This window comes from Anopheles coluzzii, chromosome 3 (genome assembly GCF_943734685.1).
Source record: "Anopheles coluzzii chromosome 3, AcolN3, whole genome shotgun sequence".
NCBI classification, from domain to species: Eukaryota; Metazoa; Arthropoda; class Insecta; order Diptera; family Culicidae; genus Anopheles; species Anopheles coluzzii.
Window position 1 is genome coordinate 12,855,829 of NC_064671.1, and position 23,458 is coordinate 12,879,286.

General features: G+C 44.1%; 1 protein-coding gene across 2 annotated transcripts in view; it reads right to left on the minus strand.

The window, feature by feature from the left end:
- Positions 1–23,458, minus strand: part of LOC120958676 (T-box protein H15-like) — a 52,169-nt gene that overhangs the window by 25,076 nt on the left and 3,635 nt on the right. For both annotated transcript variants that reach the window (XM_040381634.2, XM_040381635.2), the window contains exons 2-3: positions 16,392–16,594; positions 16,188–16,318 (exon numbers count right to left, since the gene is read on the minus strand). In XM_040381634.2, coding sequence (XP_040237568.2) covers positions 16,188–16,318; positions 16,392–16,594 — 334 coding nt within the window. The remainder of the gene's footprint in view (positions 1–16,187; positions 16,319–16,391; positions 16,595–23,458) is intronic.

Below are 23,458 nucleotides of genomic sequence, written 5' to 3' on the forward strand. Positions count from 1 at the left end.
GAACAATCATCTCATTAACAATTTACCAATTTCAATACAATAAGCGATTAGTTATCTATTCAAGGTAATGTCTTCAGAAATAAACTCTTTGACGATATCTGCTACTATCACCGCACTCGTGACTCAGTTTGACATTTTGATTTTTATTTCCGTTTTTAAAGAAAAAAAAATAGCTCCAAACATTGCAATTCTTTCTGGTACGAAAATTTAAATTGTTCCTCTTAATATGAGCGTTCAAAGATGTTCAAAATTGAGTTTTCTAACAGACTTGTGCAGATACTTATAGTACTTATGTATTTCTCTTTTCCAGATACTCAGTTTAGTGTGTCCAAGCGAAACAGATCAGATCGGAAATAAATCAGTTCACCTCGTTATGGTTGAAACGATCTTCGGCATGATATTCATTTTAAGTCAATTTCAAAGATTGTTAAGAATAAATTAACCTAATTTCATTTAGAGTAATAATTATACTTTGCAGATCTGCAGAACAACATGAGCGCTACTTAGCTATCGTCCGCAGACTGACATGTTTACCAATCTTTGATTAAAATCTGGTGATATCACTGTTCTTTCCTTCAGTTTTGTACATTGAATTCTAGGATTTTAATAACAATTTCATAGTTCAGAACAAACATTCCTTCACGAAACCTTCCAACCATGAGCCGTTAATCTCACGTATACACAAACACCGCCAAACAACCCATTCAATTAACAAAACATTCACGCTCGCTTTCGGCCATCACCAATCGCTGCAACGACGCTCCAGCGTAACCGGAAACCAATCCTCAAATTAAACCTCCCAGCCTGGCTCCCATTGGGTTTACATCGGGCCGCCAGAATTGTCGTTTAACAATTCATCAAATTCATCACCATGATGGCGACTGATTTGATTTCAATAAAGATTCAAATCAGAGAAAAAAACACGCACACACTCAACAAAAACCAAAAATTTACGGACGCTCCCTAAGAGATGAGCCAGCAACGCCCAACTTACCTTGCCGCTCCCGTACGAATTGTGATCTATGCGATCTCACATTGCGTTCTCCGGTGGGGTAGATGAAATGAAGCGGAGCGGGGGAAAACAATCGCAATTAATTAAGGGCTCCATCCAAAAAAAACGCACCGTCCTCCGTTTGGGGTGAGGCAGATACACGCTTTTACCGGGACACAGGCGATAAATCTCACGGTTCATCGCTTCCATCGATGCGCTGGTCCCATTTTTACGGCCTGCTTTACCGTCAGCCCTTGATGAGGATGATGAAAATGGCGGCAATAAAGCACCGAATACGAAAAACCGAGACCCAGCAAACGAGCGGCGCAACAATGCACGAATTAGATAAAGCAGCACCAGCAACTGTGGCAGCCAGTTTGGCAGCATCCGGGTCTAGAGCTGGGTCGTTAAAGTATTTATCGCAACGCAACTGCTGCCTCTTTTTTTTGTGTGCAGAATTTAGACCACCGGACTCTACTGGAGCATGAATGTTTCATTACATTTTAATTGGTGCCCGAGATGGGACGAGACAGGGGATGGAACAAGCTGCCAACCATCCAGAAAATCATTGTAAAAGATTCTGTGACTATGGACCCAGAAAAAAATAAAATGCGGAAACATTGCTCTGTAGAAGCACACAAAAAACTCCACACAATGTGACAAGAATTTCTGTCCAGTTCCTGCCTGCAGCCAGCATCAGCCAGCCAGCAAAGCTTCCCTGCTCCGTCCTTACCCGCCGGCCGATCAATGGAGACAGCTCACGCGTCGTTACCGTCGCGGTGACCGTTTTGACAGCTTGACGTAGGCAATGAACCCAAAAACTACACACGCACAAATGCTCGATCATCCTCGTTTGGTGGAGGGTGCAAATGTTTTGATTGACAGATTAGCGCACTGGTAGTCGGGTAAACGTCGGTGATACCGGCAATTGCCGCTGTGTCATGTTGGATTCGCTTCCCGTTGCTGCGGTCCACAAAAGACGACACAAGAACTCGCCAAAATACTGAAATTGGTAAAACCAAAACCCCGCATGGGTCTGTTCTGTGTGTGTGAGTGTATTTTTTTTACCCCATTTCCTGGTAGGATGCCATTTTTCTCACCTTTCTAGGATTTCATGCACTTCACCGTGCTCCGTGTGTCATCCGTGGATCAGGGATGCGCGCGCGCACACACATTCAACAATGCCCAGGCCCGTGACTGCCAATTTCACATGCCAATCGTTCGTCCATCACTTCCCGGCATTCCCGAGTCCCGTTTGCCGATTGTTTGACATTTGGCTTAATCAATTTAATTTGCGACCCACAAAAAAGCGGGCATCTCCCTGTCCCGAACCAGTGCAGCGAGCGCTCGAAGGTGCTCAATCAATTTTTGCGGTGCCGTGACCAGGATTCGACGATCGTATAGGAACCGGGAGCACCGGGGGGAAGGATTGGAAAATGTGTTGTCCAAATCAAAAGCCACAGCTTTGTGGGAAGTGTGCAAGCTGCTCGTGATGTACCGTAACACATAAAAGGAAGATGGCAACCATTTATTCTTTTGGCACGTTGGTGTCGGTGTAGTTGCATGCATTTGCATGACACAAATTGGCAACACTCTTTTGGCGGGAGTGGCAAATTGAATGATATTTTGGCGTGCCTCATTCTCTGCCACTTTTGTTGTCGTATAGGGTTGAGTGTCGGTTTGGTTAGACCATAGTCAGCAAAGAAACGATTGTTTATCGTATCGAAAAACGTGGTGCGTGACATGCTGCTTTGACTGACTTTGCTTTTGTTTGCGTTTATGCCAAATGCATTCTTTTCACAAAACTCCGTTTTATCAACTGCAGCTGATAGTGCTCAACTATCTCATCAAAGCATTGCACTCACAGTGTAAAAGCTTCAATCAAACAAATTACTTGCTCATTTTGTCGTTACCATTTCGGGCTAATTTCAAACATTTCTGTGCAGCTGTCAGTTTTGGTTGTACTCTAAAGCCTTAAAAGAAGTGGTTCTGTGCATCGGTCACAGAAACAAACCCGCACCAACGCAAACGTTAAACGATATCCTACCGAGCGGGCAGTAATCTCTTAACGAACAGCGCAAACACTCCCACCATCAAATTGAATCGATACGTCCTATTTCATACACCAGAGAAAAAAAACATACCGAAAAACGTCCCGTGAAACGCTCAAACTGTCATAGCAAGGATCATTAATTTCGGAAATTATGATTACCCAAGGTGGGCCCATGGTGTTGGTTGAACACGACTTCGCTACGCTTCAATGGTGCGGCCGGCCTGGTGGGAAACGGGAAACTCATTGTCGTTTGAATTTTTGTCGCCCAGTGGCCATTTTTGTGTGCCCACCACGGGCCACTCCCTTCTCCGGCCACCCTCAATCAATCGAGGGCCCCGACAGCGACACAGCGTATTGATTGAGCGGTAACTTGTGAAACGTAACCGAAAGGGAAATGATGTACAAAATACGGTCGTCCAAGTGCTGTAATAAAAATATAACACCGTCTTGCACGGGATGGGATAGAGAGAGAGGGACGTGCTGTAGTGGGGATGATGGGGGCTGCGGCAAGGTGACATGAACATAAACGAAAATTATGAAACAACCCTTTTTGCTGCCGTGACGCTAATGATCGATTTGCATGTTACAATCGATCGGGAGCGTCCACCGTCGTCGACGCCGTCGTTTGTCGATGAGTATTGGATTTTTCACTGGCGCCCCATATTGGCTCCGTTACGGGTGAAGGTGTTACGGAACGGGTAGGGGCACACTGGCGGCAACCGGATACGGCCCGAACAGGACGCGGAAAGGTGCTTCCTTTCGGTATAGAGGGGTTGGCAGGAACGTAGCGCACACGACAATGAGGTGCTTATGTGTGAAAAAGTGAACTGGATGAAGTTGTTGGGTTAGCGCGTAGGGCTTGGCTGCACCAAGGGCTAACGATGGACAATTTTGGCGCATGTTGTACGAGTCCGTAAAGTTTCTTTTTTATCATTTTTAAAGAAAAGTTTGAACCGTTTTTATTCATTCGAACCGTTAGTCTTATTTTGCACAGTGAAAATCATCAACAATAGAATTAACCTTTCGGGCTTGTTCTTTAGTAATGTTCTGCAATGGATTGTGTTGTATTAATGTAAGATTGTACTTACAATTTCTTTATGTTTTTTAAAGTTCTTGAATCAATGTTTCATTCATTAAATACTTCAATCATTGAAAAAATGTTTACCCTCATTCGAAAAATTGAGTTTTTTTTATCTATTCATTAAAAACAACACCTTCAATCGTTACGCTATGCATTACACTATGCACACAAACACTAACATATTTCTTTGAACAAACATATTTCAAGGCAAATGTAGCATACAATCATAAGAGCAACAATTTGTGGAAAAGAACCATTTTTTTTTTTTATTCAGGAGTAAACCAATAGCCTATTATATTGGAACAGAAATATTTACACACCTATGATTATATCATCTTTCCTGTTACATCTCTTTTAAATTTGCTCAATCTTTTAATATAATTTGCATAAGTTTTTTGCAAAGGGCATTCAAAAGATTAGGTCCTTGACATTCGGATCACGTATATATTTTATTGAAAAAGCATAGAGAGAAAAATTATATTCATAGTATTTGTTGAAGATAGAAGCTTAAATTTTGAACTAAATTATAAGATTGATCTAAAAACAATCTTAAATAATTATTTCAGATGAGTTAAAAGAGATTTAAAAGAACTCTAAACCAGAGGTCTCCAAATTACGTCCGGCGGACCGCATGCCTTAAATTTTTTTTATTTTGATTATTTTAATAAAAATTTCAATGTTTACTTTTTCAATTTCAAATAGATCTTCAATAATAGAATTTAATACAATTTTTATACATTTAGATGACATTTTCTCATTAAAAGTAGATTTAATCTTGCATCCATTAGCTAAAGGAAACATCAGCCGGTTTCGTGATACCGTCGTCAACTCGCACGACTTAATAACATGCCCATCATGGGTTCAAGTCCTAAATAGACCGTGCCGTCATACGTAGGACTTGACTATTCTGCTATGGGGGGTAATCCAAAAGTCACCGAAAGCCAAACTCACAAGTGGTACAGACAGGCCTTGGCCGACAACGGTTGTTGTGCCAAATGAAGAAGAACATCAAAACGACCCTCAACAAGGATATTTGTGAAGCAATGCGGCCCGTGAAGTGAAAAGTTTGGAGACCAATGCTCTCTAAACCATTAAATAGCAGTTTAGAGTCTCACGCAGACTCAATATTTAGTATCAAAAATTTATATTTTCTACAAATCTACAACTTAATATCAAGCACACTATACACCACAACTCAAACAAAAGTAGTTTCCGAACCACAATCCGTAAGATATTCAATTAGCTGCATTAAACAATCCAGCTAATCGTATTACGATGCTCCACATTTAATCCAGTGCAATAATACCAGCTGAATGGCGTTTGCTAAATGTGGTTCGGGCACCACCGCATTCCCACCGAGGGCCCACTAACCAACCGACCACCAACCACGGGAGCAAAAAACACTAACCAAAGTGTTGACCGGGTCGTTAAAACCATCATCGAATGTTTGGCCTGCCGGACTGCCGGCAAACGGCAACTCAAAAAATGCCCAATTAGTAACTGCGCGCCTTCGCCCGACTCTCACACTCACACGCACACTGCACAGCGGGAGCTCCCCAGAAAACCCCCCCTTTGGCGCAGTGGCGCGGGTTCTCGGGTTTTGGTGATTATTATTATTTTTGCCCCTAACACAACAGGAGCGAAAGAAAAAAAAAAAGCGTATCTGTGGCACGTTACTTCACAATCACGTCATCGATTGGTGTGGTGTGTGCGCGCGAAACCTTCCGCGCGAAATCAAAACCAGCAGGAGCAGGGTGGTAGAGTGCTTAACGAAAAAAAAACCCCACCTCTCGAACTTTTCAAAACACACGCCAGACACCCCCCAAAAGCGGCAGCAAGCGAGCAACCGAAAACGAAAAAAATACAGTATTAGCAAACAGTCAGCGACGAGTAAACACAAAAAAGCCTCCTCTAACACTACTCCACACTGCCAGCCGAGCGCCATAATCGTATTATTTATGATCGGTCGAAACATAAATCGTGCCAGGCCACCCCCTGCGCTTCCGACCCCTCCGCTAACACCGCCAAAAACTGCCATCGATTTGGGTTGGCTCGCTGGACACCCGCACACAGCATCCTTCATCCGCACAGCAGCAGCAGCAGCTACCACGCACGGGCAACACACGCACACCGCACGATAAGGCAAAAAGGGCACGATCGCGATCGCTTATTTATTTATTTGCACAAGGCGTCCCCCAATCCCCCCCCCCCCCCACAAAAAACGCACACGCGGAAAGCAGATAACCAACAGCAACAAAAAGGCTCAATCTTTTATCACCTCACGCGCCTCCCTTGTTGCGGCAGTGTTGTGAGTGTGTGGCAAATGGACGAGCGCAAAAATGTGCATAATGTGACACCCCAGCATAAATATCATCACTTTAAACTGGTGTAAAGAAAGGCCGGAGCAAAAGGTAAGATTTACGACGGACGATGGTGCGACGTTGTGGAGGTGTTTAAGGAAGAAGAAGAAGAACAGAAAATCACAAACCACATTCTTGCGCGAAGTTAAGCTACAGGAACGATATTTACGAGCCCTCGCCCCTGCTAAAGCACCTTTAAACAATGTTAGCGCCATTGCGCCCACTGCAACACACTCAACACCATCGGGCAAGGACCAAGGGCATCCGTTCGAACCAACGGTTCTGCAGTGCCGACCTACGAAATTCCCCCCGCCGCTCTACGATACACCGGGGCGTCCTGGAGAGCTTAGACCGGACACCGGCTCCGCATTAGAGACCTGAGCTGTGGCGTCCCGTGCGGTACAATTAACCGGCACCGAATAAATTTTACACCCCGAAAAACATGACCATTTGCTGTCGGACATTCAATTTTCCTCACTTCCTTTTCGGTTGCGGTGGCACGGTAAGGCAAGCTTAAAGCACGGGGAGCTGCCGTTTGTTGCAGTTGGGGCAGACTTGGCAGCACTTGGCGAATGGTGAAGAAAGCGAACGAAAGACAAACATCCCCTAGAGGTGTGTTGGAAGCGAGTTTTGATATTTAATATATAATTCAACATGTGCTGAATCATGTTCAGAAACGATGGTTGAAGGATAAAACATGCTTTCAATATTATTTTAATATTTCAAATTTACTCTAATTTTTCGATTTTTTTTTTTCTTAAGTTCTAGTCACATCATACTGCCCATTAGAGTAACCATTTCACCACCGTGCAAGGGTAACATTCTCCTTGCTCAGGCAATGCATGTACGTTCGATAGCAATCTACCACCGGGGGTACAACACTGTTTGGCACCAAGAAGCAGCCGAAGGATGTCCCCTTTGATCACAACGACCAAGCACACAGTCACAGACAACCCAGTTCCCTCAGCGCCCTCTCTGCCGGAGAAAGGGTGTGTTAAATGTGAAACAAATGCACGTCCGATAACACCGTGTCCGATGTATGTTGCGGCAAATTACCCATCCCATCGGGGAACACCAGACCCCCGATAAGCACGGTCAGAAGGAACACACGGATAAGAGCGCGTACAAAGTCGCGCTCGGCGATTAAGTTCGAAGCACGGAAGCTACCATCCATAGCAACCGGTTCGAATCGGCCGGTCCGGTCCATCGTGTCGGTGCAGCACGCACAGAAGCGATGTAACGAGCGTGTTTTCTATCGACTTCACGATAAGATAAGACACCACACGAGGCTCTGGAGGTGTATCGTAACCGTTAGTTGCATTCCGCGATCAGGTGAAGGAAGAGCAAGATAGACGCAGAAAACCGTTTAAAGACGCTTGCTTGCCATCCTTCGGTCGCAGGTAGGATTAATTCATTCCAGGGCGCGCAAAAGAGGTGTTGAAGGCTTCAAGTTCTACAGAGAGCATGACTTTGAGTGCACATTTGCATAGCTGGGCCTTGCTCGGCGATGCACTGGGTGGGTGGCCTCCGGTCCGTATGCCCGCTAGCCCAAGAACGCCCCATTTGCATCGGAACCTTGAAACAAGGTGCCTGTGCTATTGTAAAAGAAGAGATACATCATCTCTAGCTGCCAACTGACCGCTTGCGGCTGTACACTGCACTACACCCACCCCACGCGCACAACCCGTAGCAAATTCGATCTTGTTCGCGCAACTTAAGCCGGCGCAGCATAGAAAAAAAGGTCACACGTTGTTTAGGGGAAAATTTATTACCCTCAAGTGGGTGTCCGCTAAGGAATGTCTCGTCAGCCGGGTCGCATTCACTAGCTTTCAATGGGAGCCTTTTCGGAAGAAAGCTCATTTTTCACGGCACAAACGAGTGTTGGAGGTCAGTGGGTGTCAGGTTCGTACTTGACCGATCTACGATCCTCCGCTCCTAATCTGTCCGCTACTCTCGTTACGGCCAGTCGTCATGGGAAGTGAACGGTTTACGCTTCACAAGAAAAAGCGGTCGCTTCCACTGGTTGCTTAGTTTTGTCTGGGAAAATATGATGCTGGATCGTAGCGGTGAAGTCGTGGTCAAACAGAAACTGTCAGCAGTTCCCGTCGTGGTGGCGTAAATGCGAGCACGACATGATGGAAGTGGAGACAAACAGCGAGTGAAAAGCCGTTTAGTATCCGTTTTATCAACTATGGGAAGGTTGTTTTTTATTATTTTGGTATCCGGATTTGCCTTGGGATCATCAAGTCATCGTGTCAAGATGCCGATGCCACTCACAAACACAATTGCCGGCAGTGCTGTTATATGATCGCTGCCTGGGACCGGAAGTCTCATGGCTCAGCCCCGTTCGACGGCCCGTCCGATGGCCGGTGCGTATTATGATTTCGGAAGCGTGCGAACGTAGAAAACAGGTTGTAAATTAGTTTGTATCGTTCTGCTAATCACACAGCCACTGAATTCTTGTTCCATGTTTAGAGGAGGTTTTAGTATCATGAAAATATATTATATATAAAATATATTATATATATAGTATAATAAAGCGAAGATTTCTGGAAGACTTGTGGTGTTATGAAGATTCTTTTTCGATAAATGTGGAACCACGTAGTAAGAGCAGTCAGTCAAGCTGGCGCATTCTTTCCTATGTAAGGATGGTCCATATGAGACTTGAATCTTCGATGAGCATGTTGTTAGGTCTTATTAGTTGACGACTGTACCACGATTCCACCTGTGCACTTTTAAAGATTCAACAAGAGACGCTTAAAGTACTACCTTAATATGTTCCTACATATATTCGTGTTTGAGATTGCAATGTAAAATTCTTGATAATGTTTATAAAGAGCTTTTGGCTTGATTCGCTTAAACGTAAGATCACATTCAGGCACTAAAGGTGACAATTGAGTTTACATTAAAGCTAAAAAGTGAGACTTTGACTATATTTCTTGAAGAACATGTAGAAATGTTAAGCAATTTGCGCATGAAACGATGTGTAGATCAAATACAAGTTGGATTATATTGATTTGATCGTTGGGTATACAATTACTTACAGTACACGAACATCAACAACTCCTGCGTTTATTAAACTTGTAATATGTTGTTGTTACCATTAGTTGTTCTTTATATGATAATCGAGAAGAATTTATGCACTTGCCTCTAGTTTTTCGGAGTAAACCTCAATATATACGATACGATGATACGATATCGATCAATAAATGATAGCTTTTAGTTGATCAAAGCAAGACTAATAAAGAATAATAAAAATACAATCTGCAACTGTTTTTGTGTTTGAGCGTCAGTGAAGAATTTATTTTAACATCTGCTATGATAACATTCATAAAGCATTATAATCGAATATCTTAGATGTATCGTAAGATCTTACCACTTCCTTATTTTATCATACGTACACCTTCATTTCTGACCATCGATTTATCATCAACAATATAGATTCTTATCATACAGATACATCCTTGTAAATCGACCGCTGAACCGCTACCAAAGCGGGCGTTCTTCGTTTAATGGTCATGTTATCATTGGCACACGGCGCCCAGGAAGTTCATCCGATTAACACATCGGATAACGCTTGATCGATTGTACGGCACATTTTTCCACCAGCCCAGCTTGTAATGACACGCGTAAAGGGTGTCCATTAAAGTCTTTCGCTACACACCGGTCCCGTGGATTCATTCATCGCTAACGCCATCCTGCTGGCTAATCTCTTTCTCTCTCGCCCGGTTAAGCCCAGTTTCCTTCCGCTCGCTTCCACCATCGATAAGAGTTCGATCAATCTCGCTTAACTCGCAGCGTTATAATTCGATCAAGCCGGCAGGTGATCGTGTGTCCTTCGAGCAGCACGGCCGATTGTTCGATACAGCCGGCGCCTTCGCCAGGACTTGCTTCTTCCGTTGGGCATTCAAATGCTTCCAATTTATGTACAGCCACACCGGAGGAGGACGGAATGAGACACTGGTGTGCAAATATTTACCAGCCTTCGCCGTTCGCTGTGCCTTTCCTCGGTGCCAACTCACACACGGCACACGGTGCAATAACTTCTGTCTTTCGATTTTTGTGGTCGCCTGTGCCACACAAACACACACACACTCTCATGTGCTGCTTTTATCTTCCGTGTTGCACCTTTTCCTTCATTTACAGCCCGTGTGCTTTGTTGCTCAAACCACCAACCAAGCCAAGAAGTGTAAAATGCCCTCCAAAATGGCACGATGGCAGCGCGAAGCATTCGCAGCGGGACGGACGAGCTCGGTTGAAGAAGCTGTTGCCACCGGAAGATAAATCAAACTAAATGACTGTTTATTTATTTAATGCACTGAAAGCCATTTTTGCGGCCCCCTGCAATAACCGGCCTGCTGCCAGTGTGTGGTGGTAGTGTCGGGGATAAAACCGGGAACGCTCACAAACGAACCTCACCCGTCGGTGTGAAGCTGGGAAACCTCCTCAGACCGACCGGAGGACTCACTGCACTGCATTTCTTTATATTTTTAACGCGCCGTCTGCCCTACCCTTCGACGACTGTCCCACCGGTCTCTTGGCCCTTCCGCTCCCTTTTGCCACCGCGGACCTCCCTTCCCAGCAAACCCAGAAAGGTAGAATATAAATTGTTTATGTGGTGTAATTTTGCGGTCCATTCATGATCGGAAATTTATCTTATGAAATCATAATCACGCCTTGGGTTTCTTTTGCCCCCTTCTTGCAAAAGTGTCACACATCTTGTGCGCGATCTGGCCCAGCAGCAGCTTGCCCCGGGGTCTCATGTTGGCAATTTTCGCTCGCACAAACGATGAGGCGTTACGGGTAGGTTGGCCGTCTAAAAATAAGGGTCTTAATTAGAAACTAGATGGCAATTTGCGCAAGACACGTTGCGCACGCTGGATGGTGATCTTTTTTTTTTCTTCTCTCTTTTCCAGCATCGCGTATGCTCTTCGTCATCTTTTTTCAGACACACACACACACATTCCATTGGAACGCCTGGTTGAACCGGATTCGCTATGGCAAAACAGAGGTGGCCACCGGGAGGCTGGCAGCGATGGTTAACGATTTTTTGGATCAAATTTCTTACGACCGCTTCAAAAGGAATGCTGCACCCTGACGACGGGGTCAAAGTGGGCTTTGAATGCAATCAAATGAAGGTGTTTATTTCGTGATGGCGTTTAACGCCTAAAGCAACGCAAACCCGCAGCCAGGCGCGTTATCTGCTGCCTGGCGCGGTGCGCCCAGGCTGAGACTTCCCTGGAAGTCTTGTGTTGTTTGCTCCTCTCTGCCGCCGTCAGCACCAGAGACTACACGCTCTAACATCTATCGTATGCTTCGATGAAATTAAGGAAATTAAACTAATAAAATTAACAGGAAACAACGAGTAAACCTGTCATCGAACTGATTATCGTCTCGGATGGCCTATCGTCGTTGGCTGCTGGCCGTGGCTGCTTTCGGCAAGACGCGATGAGGCACAAAACAAAGCGAACGTCGAAAAAACGGCTTCTCGTAAAGTCACTTCTCCAGCTTGAAACGCGCACCGGACCTGCGAGATCGATCTGCTGGCCATCGAGAAGAAAGCAAAGAGGCCAGACAGAAAAGAAGAAAAAAAAACGGACTTTATCGCTTCTGATCATCTCGACCGGCATCCATCTCCCCCGCTCAGCGCCTTCCTCGATCGAAAGGTGAGGAGGAATGTGCGTACGACGACGACTGCGCGCTTGCAGTGAATGGAAGATGGAATTCTTTTATTATCTTGTTTTGTCACTTTCGAACGACACCGAATCGATGATAATCTTCGTGTTTTGTGCCTCTCTTCGTGGTGTTTTTTTTTTTTTTTTTTTTTTTTTTTTTTTAATTTGTAATATGATACATAAATTTAATTTTAATTACATGCTGATCGACGGAACGGCGATTTCGATCGAAGCTTATCATTTTACCGCTGCGGTGTTCGATAGTCTACCGATTTGCTGAACTATATCGGGCGAACCCGCCCAGGAGGTGAGCTGACGAGCACAAAACGCGGAATTTTACGACGGTGAGGAATGTCGGGTCTTCCAGACATTGGTTTTTGATTTTAATGTGCTAGGAGTAAACGAGATTGAATTTATACGAAAATTAATTAAATTGTATGCGCTAGCAACAGATGGAATTTTCAATTGGAATCTAGTAGTTTTTATTAATTTACTTATGGATGGAACTCATTTTTTAGTCTACCATAAAGCTTTTTGAGTATAGAACCTCTGTATTGAATGATTTGATCACTTTGGTGTTGGCACCGGAAAGATAAATTATAACTTTTTCATTACTTATGAAGAATTCGATGTTTTAACCATGGATCCATTTGTTTGTTCTCATTTTCATTCTGAATTTTTGGGTATATTTTCTTGTACAAGAAATCCCTTTGATTCCTACATTAGATGAAACAGTTGCCATACTTGTAGGTTTTTGTTGATGTACATAATCATTCATTTCTTATTTTTTTATAAGACGTCACATTTCACATTAAATAGACTTGAAAATGTGTGGACTACGTCATGTCATGTTCAACATTCAGCAATTCAACGTTACTTGATGAGATAAGCTCATATCTATATGCTCATTAACTCATAAACTACAAGAATACTCCAAGATTGTGAATCAGCAAAGCAAACAAAAAATTACTCAGAAACTACAAAAGATTTTTACATACAGTAAGTTTTCAGCTGAGAAATGAACTATTTCATCTTTATTGTTACATGCTAAATCCTCCACTTATGCATTGCTCTGATTTGTTTGTTTGTTCTTTTGGAAAAGGCGTTGATATCATATGCGTGGCAGAACCTAACATGCCATTCGCATTAATAAAAATATCTATTTTCCACATTCCTAGTCTCAGCCTTTATAAGAAAGCTTGCCCATTGTACAGCATTGACGTTCACAGCCAATAAATTCCAAGCTCTCATGACTGCTCCACAAAACGAGCACACTCCACCTTACGACCTGTACCGAGCACGGTGACGATTGAAGTATGTAATAAAATCATCCCGGATCGGTGACATGCAGTAAATACCTTCAACCTGGTTTTGAAATGAGACAACGACACGACAAAGGAAGCCTCCCCACCCCCTCCCACACCCCCCTTTCCAAACCTTCCGCACAAAGCGTCCCTAACGAAACGCTCATCGCTAAGCCGAACCAAAACCAATAAACTAGAACGTGTTAAACTCATAAAAAAGCGACTTCACGATGCTGGTGGTGCTAAAGAGCGACTTTACCGTGGTCGCGCATAACAACGGCCCCACAACTGCTCCAGGAAGCCCTGTGGGCTGTTTGGCGAAACCGGGATGGACACTGGCTTGAGTGTGAGATACAAATAATAAAGCAACGCCAAACACACCCGACCAAATCAAAACCGGGAAACTCTATCGGCATAAATCTCGCTGGTGCTGCTGCTGCTGCTGCTGCTTTATGCTTATTGATTTATTTCACGCCGTGTTCGATGTTTTCGCCGTCCCCCCCCCCCCCCCCCTGTGCTGAACGACAATACCTTCCGCCTGGAGAGTAGGCGTTCCTTTGGGCAAGCGTGAGTGTACTCGCGAAACGGCAGGCCCCGGCAGCCGACAGCCGCTGACAGGCAAAGAGGTCCACCAGAGAGAGAGTGTATAACGAGAGCAGTGCAGGCAATCAAGCGGGAACCGTAAATTATGATTTTATTCGAAGAAATTGAAACGACCCCCCGGTAAACCCGTGTTAAGGAATTTCTATGGCACCCCTTCGCGCGTGTATGTGTGTGTGTGTGTGGTCATGCTGACTCCCCCAACGGCGAGGACACTATGGGGTTGGGTTCGCTTTGTTTCCTTCTGGGTTCCATGTAGTGTGTGTGTGTCCCCCAAAGCCAAAGGTGACCAAAGTGTTGTTGTGCATCCGCTAACTAACGATAAACCTGTTTAAACCCCTCCGGATCGGATGTAGCGACCCGGTATTGCATGGCAGGTTCCTCTCATCCAGCGTCATCATCATCAGCATCATCATGAGCCATTGGCATTGACATCGTGAAAATTTATCACTTTCATCGGCTGGATTAGCGATTTTATTGCTTTATTGCGGCGACGAAAAGTTGTAAAAACAGACCCGATCACCCGATCGGCCAAGGCCAAGGTTTTGGGCCCGTGTTCCTCTGCTTCGATTGGGACCTTACCTAACCCGGCTCGCAAACCTGAACCTGATTATGATCCGTGATCTTCCCGGCTGCGGGGCGATGTTCGATCGAATGGTTCGTTGTTTTTCACACCTCCTAACAACCGGCTCACGGGGCGGAACACCGGTAACGAGCTTACAGCCCGGGGATGGCTGTGTGAAGCTATCGCTTGTTTGCAACCCAGCTGGTGAGCTGCAGAGCCAAGGCCTGGCCACCCCGGTACATCGTGACAAGCCATAGCCGTGTGTTGATCTGCTGGACCCCGCGCAACGTACCTGACATGCTCTCGTGCTCGTAAAGCAATAAAAAACATCGCGCATGCAAAGCCGGTTGAGAAAATTCGAACCCTGGCGTGAGAAGTCGCGGGACCGATCAGCGGGACAGGAAAGCGCTTTTACACACCGGGGCATTCGAGCGGATTGTGCTTCTCTCTGACGGATGTGACTGTAGCGTTGGGGGTCGCTTCAATGAGAACGGTTGATGTCTCTGACCTTGCGTACGTTGTGGTGATAAAACCAGTACAATGCTCTTGTTGCCTGGTGGAAGTTCATGATCTCTTTCAGAAGGATCGTTAAACGTAGCCCACCTCTTCGAACCTCTGGGGCATTACGCTCTGTACACGTTCACAAGGGTTTGTGTCCTAATCACACATACAGAAATGAAAAAGCATACATTTGCGACATAAATATTGAATAATTCTACACTATCATTGATCCACAAATGAGTGGTTGATCACTGTGATCTCTCTACGCGCGCATTGAGCCTACACAACGCCTCTAAGTCACGTCATGATGTCGCCTCTCAGTGGCTGAAAATGACTGGTCAAAATAGCCTACAAAATTAGTGTCTCATACTTCAGCTTCTCGCAATCTGTTACGCCTGTCTGTAAACAACCCAAGCCCTCGCACTACCTATCAAGCACACACCATCTCCGTACTCAGACCTCGACCGGTACTTCGTGACACGTGTCTCATCGTACCCCTCCCGCACGCATACGCTCAGGCGCGGATCACCCCGAAACCGATCCTAGGCGCTGGCTGGGTGTGCTAATTGCCCACCGATTACAAACTCATTTGGCCGCAATTACTGGGTGCTTGCGTTGCCGCATATTTACTCTCTCACACACACACACATCAGGTCACAGGGTACAGTGTGACCGTTTTGCAGTAGCGGCGGCTGTATTACTCCACACATGGTCTATCCAGCTGTGCTAGCTATTTTGCCACTTGTGCCAGCTTGTTCGATGTCACATTTGTCAGCCATTTTCTTTTCTTTTTTTCACTACTACACTGTTGACAGATGTGAGCTGCCGGATGGGGGGGGGGAGGGGCCGACAACGTCAAACAGACCGCCATACATACTACGTGATTGACACAGCTGTCAAAAGTGCTCGGTAGCCAGGGTCGGTAGCGCCCTCTCTAGGTCAGTGTGCTGTGACACCGTCAAACTGTCAGTGCTGAGTACATGTCATGGAGGACAGCTCCCTCTAACAAAGAATATGTGTTTGTGGGAAGAAAGAGAGAGAGAGATCATCAACTTACCGGCCCGTCTTGGTGATGATCATCTCGGTACCAAGATCGTGAAACTTATCCCACAGCTCCTTCGTCTCCAGGTGACACTGTATCGGGCGCATCTCGTCACAGTTGCAAGACCCAACGATCGTTGATTTGGACTATGGAGAGAAATTGGAAAAAACGTTGTAATAATGGACGTTTCGAAGTTTTTTGTTTGATGTTTATAATTACCTGCGCCGGTTCTGGAGTAAGCCGCTCCTCGTCCGATGGAGTGCCAGTAGTACGCGTCGGTGATGTAGCGCCCGTTCGCGAGGAACGATTCTTGTTCGACGTTCGATTCGAGCTGACCGGTGCCTCCGAATCACTACACTGCTCCACATCAACATCGACATCGTCATCTGGTTCGGGGAATCGATCTCCAACCGAAAGTGGACCTAGAAAAAACAAAAATCCCGTTTCTGTGTTGAAAAAAAACCACAACAACTTCATTGTGCACTTATCAGATGCTTGTTCGCTGTAGATAAATCATCTCCAAAACTGTTTGTTTTGAAGTTGCAAACGTTATCTACACCTTCTCATTTTCACACCCTCCACTGGTCTAGGCCCTGCTAATTGTGTGTGTGTGTGCCATCGGTGCGCAATTGTAAGTTGGAGCTAATTAAATTTGCATCTAAATTAACCGTGAAACAAACTCGCTTCGCTGGTGCGGTTTGCTACTTTCATACATGCCGGCACACACAAGCCGAGCGAGCGCTCGTTCTCTCTATATTCTAATGAGCTGTTCCCGCTTTCTGTGCGCCACACAGACATCCGGCCGTGCGTCCAGAGCATTTTCTTCGCTCTTCATCTACCGTATACCTTTCTTTCGCAGATTGGATGAAAAACTTTGCCTCTCTCGCACCAGCGGGTAAAGGAAGTACGATAAGGAATTATTTTCCTTCGCGTCGAACGGCACAGACAGCAAACCCGAGGGCAGTAAATCATCGAGCCATACTGAATGATTTATGGGTTTCGCCTTGCCGTATCTCTAAGGGACTGGAAAAACTGTGTATACTTTCCGATCGTTTGGTGGGGAGAAAAAGTAAAGCTCACCAAACTTTGTTTAATGCATAACAAGGCGCTTCTTTTTTGGAGGATCACCATTTGTCTCGCGAGGTGATAAGGTTAGCAGGGCGATGTGTTTTTGTAAGATACGATATTTTCCCCTACAGAGTACATTTCCCTACATCGTTTCACTTTTCCCTCCGCTCGATTGCTCTATTAAGTCTATGCTGGCTAATGGCGGAGCAAAATGGTTCCTATTCTAGATGCCTTATTATCGCATCTTTTTAACTTAAAATCGTGCGCAAACCTATGTTTAATTTCAAAACGCTGTTAAACGTATTTGAGCAGCTTTTTTGCTCGCTAAACGGTTCCATTTAAACCAAGCGCAGCTAATGAGACGTTTGATCAACCCTTTTGCTTACAAAATACCAATAATCATGCATGGTTTATTAGTACTTTTCCTCATAGTCCTTTACACCATTACCTGCAAGTACCCCAAGAACTTCTTGGGCCTCTTTAAAAGCTAAATAGCGTCAGCTGTTTGAGAAGAATGCATCCCAGCCCGAACGGTAAGAACGAGTTCGTTTCTTAAAAATTCTGATTTCTGTCCTTCCGGAAACCCCTTCATAAACAACCTCAACAACCGCTTGTGGTAAGGATGCTTCTTACCATTATCGCTTGCCTAAGTGTTGGCTGTTCCGGCAGCGGGTCCGTCCCGTTTCCCAGCCGCCCTGTCCTGCACCGCAATCCGCGATCGGAATGGGGAAATTACCCTTTAATTATACAATTTATCAAAATTAGACACAAAATCATAAAGGACGGCTAGTGACATGCACGCACTGTGGATGAAAAAAAACACACGATCCCTTTCCACGTCGCACCATCCACCTCAACCTCAACCCCTGTAATGGTTGCTGATCGATTGTGGCCCGACCTTTGGTGTCCTTTTTAGCCACGCTCCGAGGCCCTTTCGGTGAGGGAAAAGGAAGTGAGCAATAGTAACACACATGGATAATGATAAAATAATAACCTGCTTGATAGATAATAACAGTGCTGCCAGCGGATCTGCCGCTTCACTTACCCGTGAGGTATTAATCGGGTCCCAGAAGGACCACAAATGCGTGCGAGTGTGCGTGCGCGCTGTGGTACGCAGCTATTTTTAACGCTTTTTTTTCGCCCGGGCTGCCTCCGTACAGACCACACAGCACAGTGCCAACAACAGATGGACGAGCCTGTTTGGGGACGGGATCGACAGACGACAAAAACGCGACACTGGGAGACGACGGGTTAGGGGGAGGATTATGGCCGCCGTTATGGCCACCACACTCCGCATGTCGCTCTTCGCATATCGCCACTGCGCCCGAAAAACCCCAAAACGAGCTGTCATTCAATCAACGCGGACAAACACAGACTGCGACTGTGACGAGTTGGGAAACCGAGGTTGGTAATGCCGAGGTGAGCACAGTCCAATTCCAATTTCCAATTTTCTACGTTCTCGCTCGTGTTGTTTTTTCGCTTTCGACCACCACGCAGCGAAGGGTGGTAATACGCACCGCGGAGCGAACCGGTTTTTGGGTGGCCTGATCCTGATGCGACCGAAACCATAATTACCATACGATCGAGTCGCGCGTGCACCACCGTGGCCGCACCGCAAAATCTCTCACCTGGGTTTGATGGGAATTAGTAGTTCCCTCTTCTTCGTCTCTTCCACCACAAAACACACACACACACACACGCACACACAACTGGTAGCGGTAAACGTGTAATAGAAAATTATTAGACAACTCGACAGGTTTCGGTGCTGCCGTTGCCCGGGTGACACGGTGGTTGCAATTAATCGAACCTCCTAGCGTCGAGCTGCCAACAACTCGATGTGTTTATGTTGATTTTCCTGATGGCTACTGCCACGCCACATTCGCTTCCTTCTCTCTTTCTTCCCCTGCTTTGCTTGGTGCACGTACTCGCTGGTTGAATTAACTTAACCATATTGCTGCAAGGGACAGCAGCAACCGTGACTGAGTAAACATTTAAAATAACCTCATCGATTTGTGGTGTGGATCGATTTGCTGATGAAAATTTTGTGACGCGAGCTCCGAAACAAAACCACAAAATCTAATTAAACATTGCATTTGAAGTGGGTAAAGTTTTATGAATTATGAACAAGCTTCATGCCAGTTGTTAATGCCTTTAGATGTCCGTAACAAACATTTGATTTTATTATTCTAAGGATAGTTTAAGTGTATACAGAAATTTTTCAATAAATACAATCCATAGCGTATCCTTTAAGCACAGGAAGCATGCTCTTATTAATCTAAACAAAAATACTCTTTGATATGATACAAAAACTGAAGAATAAAGAATTCTTGTGTCATGCGCTAAATGTTGATTTAAGACCTAAGACACTATTAAACACTGAAATTTAATCAATATGATATGATACAAAAACTGAACAATAAAGAATTCTTGTGTGATGCGCTAAATGTTGATTTAAGACCTAAGTCACTATTGAACACTGAAATTTAATCAACAATTTTCAGATCCAGCAATCCCTTTACGTCAATTGACTTTCCTGGTGTTTAGGTAATAATGTCCTTTGTAATTTCACCACAAACAAGATGAAGATGTATGTATGATTTAGTCTGGAAATGTGATCTAAGTGTGGCTCCTTTCCCTCACCTTTTAAGTTGTGATGTGTAAGTCTTAACATTTTATGTATTTTAGTTGTGAAGTGTAAATTATGGTTTGTAAACTTGCAGAAGTTGGATATTCAAGTTCAATAAATATGACACACAAAATACAAAACTTTGGTTGAAAATGGTTTATGCAAAAATCTTTAAAAGAGCTTTGACTATATAATTGTTTGTGTAAAATCGTTTAGTTATGAGAAAAACAAACGTATAGGAAAGCAATAAGACATTATAATTTTAAAGCTAAAGCTCTCTGCACATAGACACTTTTGTTTACTACAAATAAACATTGATTCCCTAATTTTTGTGAAACTATAATTTGCCAAGAAAAGAAATCTGATTGAATTTCATAAGAACTTGTACATAAATCCAAAAACTGTACTATGAGATAATCCGTACATAAGTGATATTATGTCTGTCGATAAATTGTATTTTCCAGTATTCAGAAAATCCGTTATATTTTTCATCAATTTTAAAAACTCAATTTTAATGTAATTCGCGTAAATACAGCCGATTGCACGAACCTCCAAAGTCCCCAGACATGATCCAATATCCCGTCCTTTCCTTTCCTTCCCTTACCACCCAACCAATGCAAATCCCATTTCGGATGCGCACACACTCTCGCGCTCCTTCACTGTGAACTTACGCCACTGTTCGCTGCTTGGCACGATACCGAGCACTATCAACCCTAATTACTGTCTGACGCACTAATGAAGGCGATAATCTATTTTAAATTAATTTATGCATTTGTTGCACCGAACCATCAGCACGCACAAAACGGCTCAACATGCATCTAGCGGCAGCAGACACACGGGCGCACGCAAACCATACGCCAAACAACGAGCGCCAATGCCTTTTTTTTTGCGTGCCAACCCACTTCATACTTCGCATCTAAATTATCCTGCCATCCACCATCCACCAACCCATCCGGGCGCATTTTCACGAAACTACCACTACTACTACTACTACTGCACCCGTCAGCGTCTTATCTTTCCACCCAATGAAAGGTCTTGTTGTCTTAGCTAATGGAAAACAATCTCCCTCTCTCTCTCTCTCTTACTCTTTCTTGGGGGATACTCGGCATGCTGGGAAAGGGGAAGCTTTTCGTCAGCAAAATATCAACCCCGTCGCTTTGTAAAGTAGCTGGCGCAAAAGCGTACACGATCGGTTATTAATCTCCCCGACACTTCCCCTCCCCCGGTTTCGAGCAGCAGTTTAAGACGAAGCGCACACGCGGGGACACATTTTATCCCACGCGTGACATCAACGCGTCATCGCAGAATTCAATCCACGGACGGCGAGCGCATATTTCGGCTTACGAAATAGAAAACGAACGCCTCGCCGGCATCGTCACGGATGGTGGCCGGAAATTTATGACAACTAACGGATTAACTCCGGGCTTCTGTCGTAAATTATCAACGGCGGCGGAGACGAATGAAGCAACAACAACAACACAACCACCATCACTATCAAATGAAGTTTTCGGGAGAAGGAAGCAGCCGAACCGAACACAGAGCACGATGAAATCTAGTGCCAGACCTAGCCTGCCGAAAGTGGTGGCCCCTGCAAGGAAATGACGAACATTCGTCGGAACAGTGCGTTTTTGGGGAAGCTGTAAGATTGACTCACGTTTCACATTACACGTGTGAACGCAGGCCGCCGTCATTTGTAGACGAGGAACTCGCAAAGGAAGGTGACAAGTTGGTTGCGTTAAACGATTTTTGGAGGAATCGAAGAAGAAAAAAGGGAAATAAAAAAAAACACACGCACACCCCAAACACGGCCACCCGAAACCACAACCACGACCCTTACGGCGACATCGATCGCATCTGGTGATGAATAGTTGATAGATACTTTTCTGCATAATTTGCCAACAACACAGCAACAAAAACGCAAGAACGCTCCAAGAAAACGTAGCTCCCTCAGCTCGCCCACGTACGATTTCGCCCGCTTGTTCATTTCGTGCCATGGAGGATGGTAGCTGTTTTATGATCCGCTCGCCGGCACAGACGAAATCCGTCATCAATCGGAAACGGAATGGTGGATGGTTTATTGCCCGCTCCGGTGTGTAGGCAGAAGCTTGTTAACAGAGAATACAATTTTATTATTTTCGGCAGAGTCCGGAGTGAAATTGGTATGGATACCGAATGGTAGGTCGGTCAGTAGTTGGGGCATGCATTTATTTAAAGCTTTTCAAAACACACAAAGTTGCTTGTAGATGAATCACAACAGCGTCCTTTTGCTATTTGAATTTGTTAGGTTCAGGTTTTGACAAGAGTTTTGTTTTGAATTGATTCTTTCCACACAAAAAATCTTCTTTTTAAACAATAATTTAATGGTTGAATCAAACCAATCTTTATATAATAAAGTTTAGTATTTGAAACGTTTTAATTTAATACAAGGTTCAAATTGTGTTCAAGGCTCTTGTATACATATACAGCAGTTTTGCGACTAAAATCTTCTATTTTTTAATCAAATATTTGTCGTTATCAACTTCCCCATACGAATTATCAGCAGACGATGCTTACTGTAATTTTGTATGCAAAGCAATATGTAAGTTTAACCTATTATTCTGCTAATTAACTTTAAAACATTTTATGTCATGAATACTACTTCCAGATATTAATCAATTATACAAATCATCCTTCAAAAACTATAAACCTAATGATAAAGAATGCTCGTCTTGAATCATCAAACAAGGTGAGAGCAATTGCACAGACAAGAAACTGCCACAGGATGTTAATTTAATAGTTTCATCAAATCGGCTTTATGTATGATTGCACATAGTGTACCTTAAATGGTATTGTTAAATTATAATAGATAGAAGTCACCTATTCTTTAAAAGCTCTCGAAACAAGGTCACAAGCATGATTGTCTAGATGTTTGACTTATATTCCTTTTCAAAATGACTTTTTTTATAATTCGATTGCATATTTTAACTGGTGACTTCACATATCTCCACTAAGCACCACATATTTTCTAATGAGTCGGTCGGATATGTCTTCAAAAGCTCGTTATGCATCAATATACCTCACCGATGTATAATTGTTTCATAACTGAATGGATTTATCTGTGTTTGATATTTTTAGACCCTAAAATATATTTGTTGGATAAAAACCGGATAAAAACTAGAAGCATCAATCTGACACACTAATGTAGGCCCCCCTGAAATGCCCAACGACAAGGTTGATTGAAATATTCTTAACATGGGAAATACTTGTTTCTATATATGTTCGGCTGAGATCTAAACGAGAAGGAATTGTGAATACCTTTCGTATGAAGAATTCGACAACTTAAGAGAATCCTGAATTCGACAATCGACAATCCTGAGAACCAAGAGCTTAGGATTTGTTCAAAGTCTGTGGCACCCAAAGGATCTACATATCGTATTGATACAACGGATGCAACATATTCTACCTCATACTGTAATATACAAAAAAAAACTTGCACATAATCTTAAACCACTTTTAATACCCCTTTTCATCATGAGAAATAGAAACCACCGCCGAGCAAAACAATGGTCCCGGAAAATTCGCGTCTGCAAATCAACGCATCACAGCAAAATGA